Source organism: Monoraphidium neglectum (assembly GCF_000611645.1).
Source record: "Monoraphidium neglectum strain SAG 48.87 unplaced genomic scaffold scaffold05075, whole genome shotgun sequence".
Classification (NCBI taxonomy): domain Eukaryota; kingdom Viridiplantae; phylum Chlorophyta; class Chlorophyceae; order Sphaeropleales; family Selenastraceae; genus Monoraphidium; species Monoraphidium neglectum.
In genome coordinates, this window is record NW_014008555.1 from 1 (window position 1) to 3,611 (window position 3,611).

The 3,611-nt window shown below is 61.9% G+C and overlaps 1 protein-coding gene across 1 annotated transcript; it reads left to right on the forward strand.

The window, feature by feature from the left end:
- Positions 1-1,381: 1,381 nt before the first annotated feature.
- MNEG_15148 (hypothetical protein) lies at positions 1,382-3,121 on the forward strand (the record flags this gene model as incomplete). The annotated part of the gene is made up of 5 exons (XM_014036381.1): positions 1,382-1,466; positions 1,726-1,809; positions 2,095-2,225; positions 2,531-2,616; positions 3,010-3,121. Coding segments are annotated over 5 exons (498 nt in total), but the record flags the coding sequence as incomplete, so codon positions are not given.
- Positions 3,122-3,611: the final 490 nt, after the last annotated feature.

Here is a 3,611-nt window from a genome sequence, read left to right on the forward strand (position 1 = left end):
ACGCCGAGACCGGTCACGCCAGGCAGCTGGCGCCCTGACCCTGGAGGGGGTACCTGCTGGTTGCACGCATCAGGGCGGCCCGTCCCTCAGTCTGAGCCTCTCAGATGTTTGGGTTGGCGTCCCAATGCAACGAGGCATGCCTAAACCTATGGCTCACCTGTGGATGACGGGCCTGCGCGCTCTGTGGGCCATGGAGGGTTGCTGCAATGGCCGGGGGCTCTCTGACTTCGTCTCGTGTGCCCAGCTTTTCACATAACGACACGTGTGTTGAGCCTCTATTTTCTCACCCGTTGCTCTGACACCTCCGGCCCAGGGCTCCTCACCTTTTTGGATGCGGCGATCCACTCACCCTCAGCAGTGCTTCAAAACGAGTGAATTGCCAACTGGGTTGGTTCGGGCCACCCTCGTCCAGCGCCACCTAGGTTGGGCTACCCTCGTCACCCCCTCCCAGCCTCCCTCACCTGGCACCTGTGCACATAGACCCCCACCGGCCTAAGACAGCAAGTGCATAAGGCTCAGCACATTACACGTTCATTGTTGCCTGCCACACGGTGGCGCACGCCACTTTTCGCTACTAATCGCTTGCGACCAGAGCAACGGGGACGCAAGGGAGCAGTGGGGATGTCACCGCCGCTTAGTCCTGCCCCCACGGCTGAGCCTGCACAGTGCAGCAGGCTTGGCCTTGCCGAGCGCCTTGCATCGCAACCACCAGGCCAGCGAAATTCTGGAGGTGCTGGGTTAGTGCTGCTGTTTCCACAGGTGGGCAGTCCGTGTGACCCCAGTGTCGCTTCCGCGTTTGCACACATAGGGCGCATATGTGCGCGATCGTGAGCAAGGACATCATTCCTACGCAATGACCGTGTGGCCCAACTCCCACAATTTTAATGTGCACAGCAAAGTTTGACATAACCCTGCACAAGAACCTGTTACTCACATTGTTGATTGATCAAGGGGCCGCCTGGGGGTCTGGTCACACGCGGGAAACATTTTTGTGTCCCCAGACGCCGCCGACGCCTTCTCGGGCAGTCCAGGGTGGGTTCCCGGGCCCGCCATCTAGACAATAATCAAACAACCGCCAAGCGTACGGGGTCGGTCGGGTGCGTATGTCCTGTGGCTGGGTCGTCGACTGGCGCTGGCGGGCCGCACAGCATGTCGTACCGCAAGGCGCCACCTGGGCGCCACGGTGCGTTTGTGATGGGTGTGCCGTTCGCTTTTGAAGTAAGGAGAGCTACGTGCCCAGCAACGCAGTATGATAAGATTGAATACTCGTTTCATGTCATCAAGCACCGGTGATTGAGCTGGACTGTGGTTGGTAGAGCGTGCAACACCTTAGTGTCAGAGTGATCTGCTGATCTCGCAGCCTGTCCGACCTGTGAGAGCCATGTCGTGTTTCTACGCGTGTATCCACCAGGAGACCGTGGGCATAGTGGAACAGTGGGGTCGCTTCAGCAAAGTCGCGGAGAGCGGTGAGCACGGGGACGCAGGCGACCCAGCTACCGACATACACAGCAGCATGTACACCATGCGAAGTAGCATGTACCACTTGTCTTCATATAGGGCTGTACCGGGCCCCGTGGGCCACGCGACCTGCGACCCGCCAGTCAGGCGCCCGCACAGCGTGCGACGCGCGGCCGTTGCTTGCATTGCTGCTCGCGGCGATCGCCCACAGCACAACGCACGGCTACGGGCGGCGCATATGCACGTGGTCCCCTCGCACTCTGCCAGGCTGCAACTGCCTCAACCCCTTCTGCGGCGAGTCGGTCGCCGGCGTGCTGTCGCTGCGTGTGCAGCAGCTTGACGTGACCTGCGGTGGGTGCGCCGTCTGCCATCCAAGCCCCACCCCTGGCAGGCCCATCCCACTTCCTTACAACAGCATGCATGGTCGAACGGGGTCGTGTCAGGACCCCACCGATCCGGGCAGTGGGGCGGGCCATGCGTAGCGGCAAACTATCCTGAATTGAGGGGCGACCCACCCACTTTCGACCCCTCAACTGGCCGCGTCGGGACCCTCCAGCATGGACCGTCGCCCGCAACCACCGACCCACGGCACGCCCACATGCACATGCACATGCGCCCGCACGCATGCGCCTGCAGAGACCAAGACGCGGGACAATGTGTTTGTGACGGTGGTGGTCAGCGTCCAGTACCAGGTGCGGCGGCTGCTGCCGCTGCTGTTGCTGCTCCTGTCGCTGCTGCTGCTGCTGCTGTGCTGCGACGACGGCCGGGTCGGGTTTGTCAGAGGCATGTCAATGCTGCGCCCGGCCTGGTCCGGCTGTGACAGCTGACAGTTATGCCATGGTGGCGGATTTGCGCCCGCCATAGGCCACGGCGGCCGGACGCATGCACACCACACGCGTCTCCAGGCACATGCAGCATCCACACCCGGGCCCGCTCACATACACACACACATAGGCATGCATGCATGCGCATGCGGGCACACGCGCGCGCACACACACACACACACACACACACACACACACACACACACACACGCACACATGCATCCATCCCTCTCGGCCCACGCCCGCAGGTCAATGACCCCAAGGCCGCCTTTTACAAGCTCACAAACAGCCACACCCAAATCAGCTCTTACGTGTTCGACGTCGTGCGCGCCGGGTGAGCCGCGCCGCCCGCTTCGCCGCAGGGGCTGCCAGTGCGCGTGCGCCTGTAGATTGCGGCGCAGGGCCTCAGGTTACGAGGCACCCGCCCCTGCACTGCCGAGTCTGCCCTGCGCACTGTCACGTGCCCCTGCCGGAACTCTGTGGCCGCGCGCCCCAACTCGCCCTGGCGCCGCGGTTGACACCCCACACAACCATTGCGTTACAAGCCGGTGCTGCTCAAAATCCGACCTCGCAGCACGCCCCCAAAACCTCCCAACTGCGCGCGCAAATTACTGCTTGCCAGCAACGCGTCTGGCCTGCTCGACACCTGCATCTCCTAGCTGTTCTGCCGTCACACCGCACCGCGCACACCTTGCCGCACGACCGCGCCCGTTGCCGCGATCTGCAGCGTCCCCAAGCTGGCCCTGGATGATGTGTTCCTTGAGAAGGAGGCCATAGCCAAGTCCATCAAGGAGGAGCTCACCAAGAGCATGAGCAACTTCGGGTTCAACATACTGCAGGTGTGGGGTTGGGGGTGGGGTGTGTGTGTGGTGTGATGTGTGTGTGGAGGTGGGCGTGTGTGTGTGTTTGCGTGGGTGTGGTGTGCGATGCGTGTGTGTGTATGTGTGTGTGGTGTGTGTGGTGAGTGTGTGTTGTGTTTGTGGGTGGGTGTGTGCGGGTGTGGGTGTGGGTGTGGATGGTCATTCTTGCCGGGGCTTGTGTGTGTCTACGACTGTGTGTGTGTGTGTGTGTGTGAGTTTTCGCACTGATGTGGGGCACCCTGCACGAATCATCTTCTCTTGCCTGTGCTTGTGCGGCGTTTGTGAGTGTTTGCGCACCCTTGTGTGCTTGATTCGACGGAGGGAGGTGGATCCGAAGGCATGGGTGATCGCCAAGCACACCAGGCGCCTGATGCCCAGCGTCGTGCGGGCAGTCCCTGGAGTCGTGACTGCACGCGAGCTCGCGATCAAGCCGATTCGCTTGTGAAACCTATTGCCCCGGGCGCTGCGC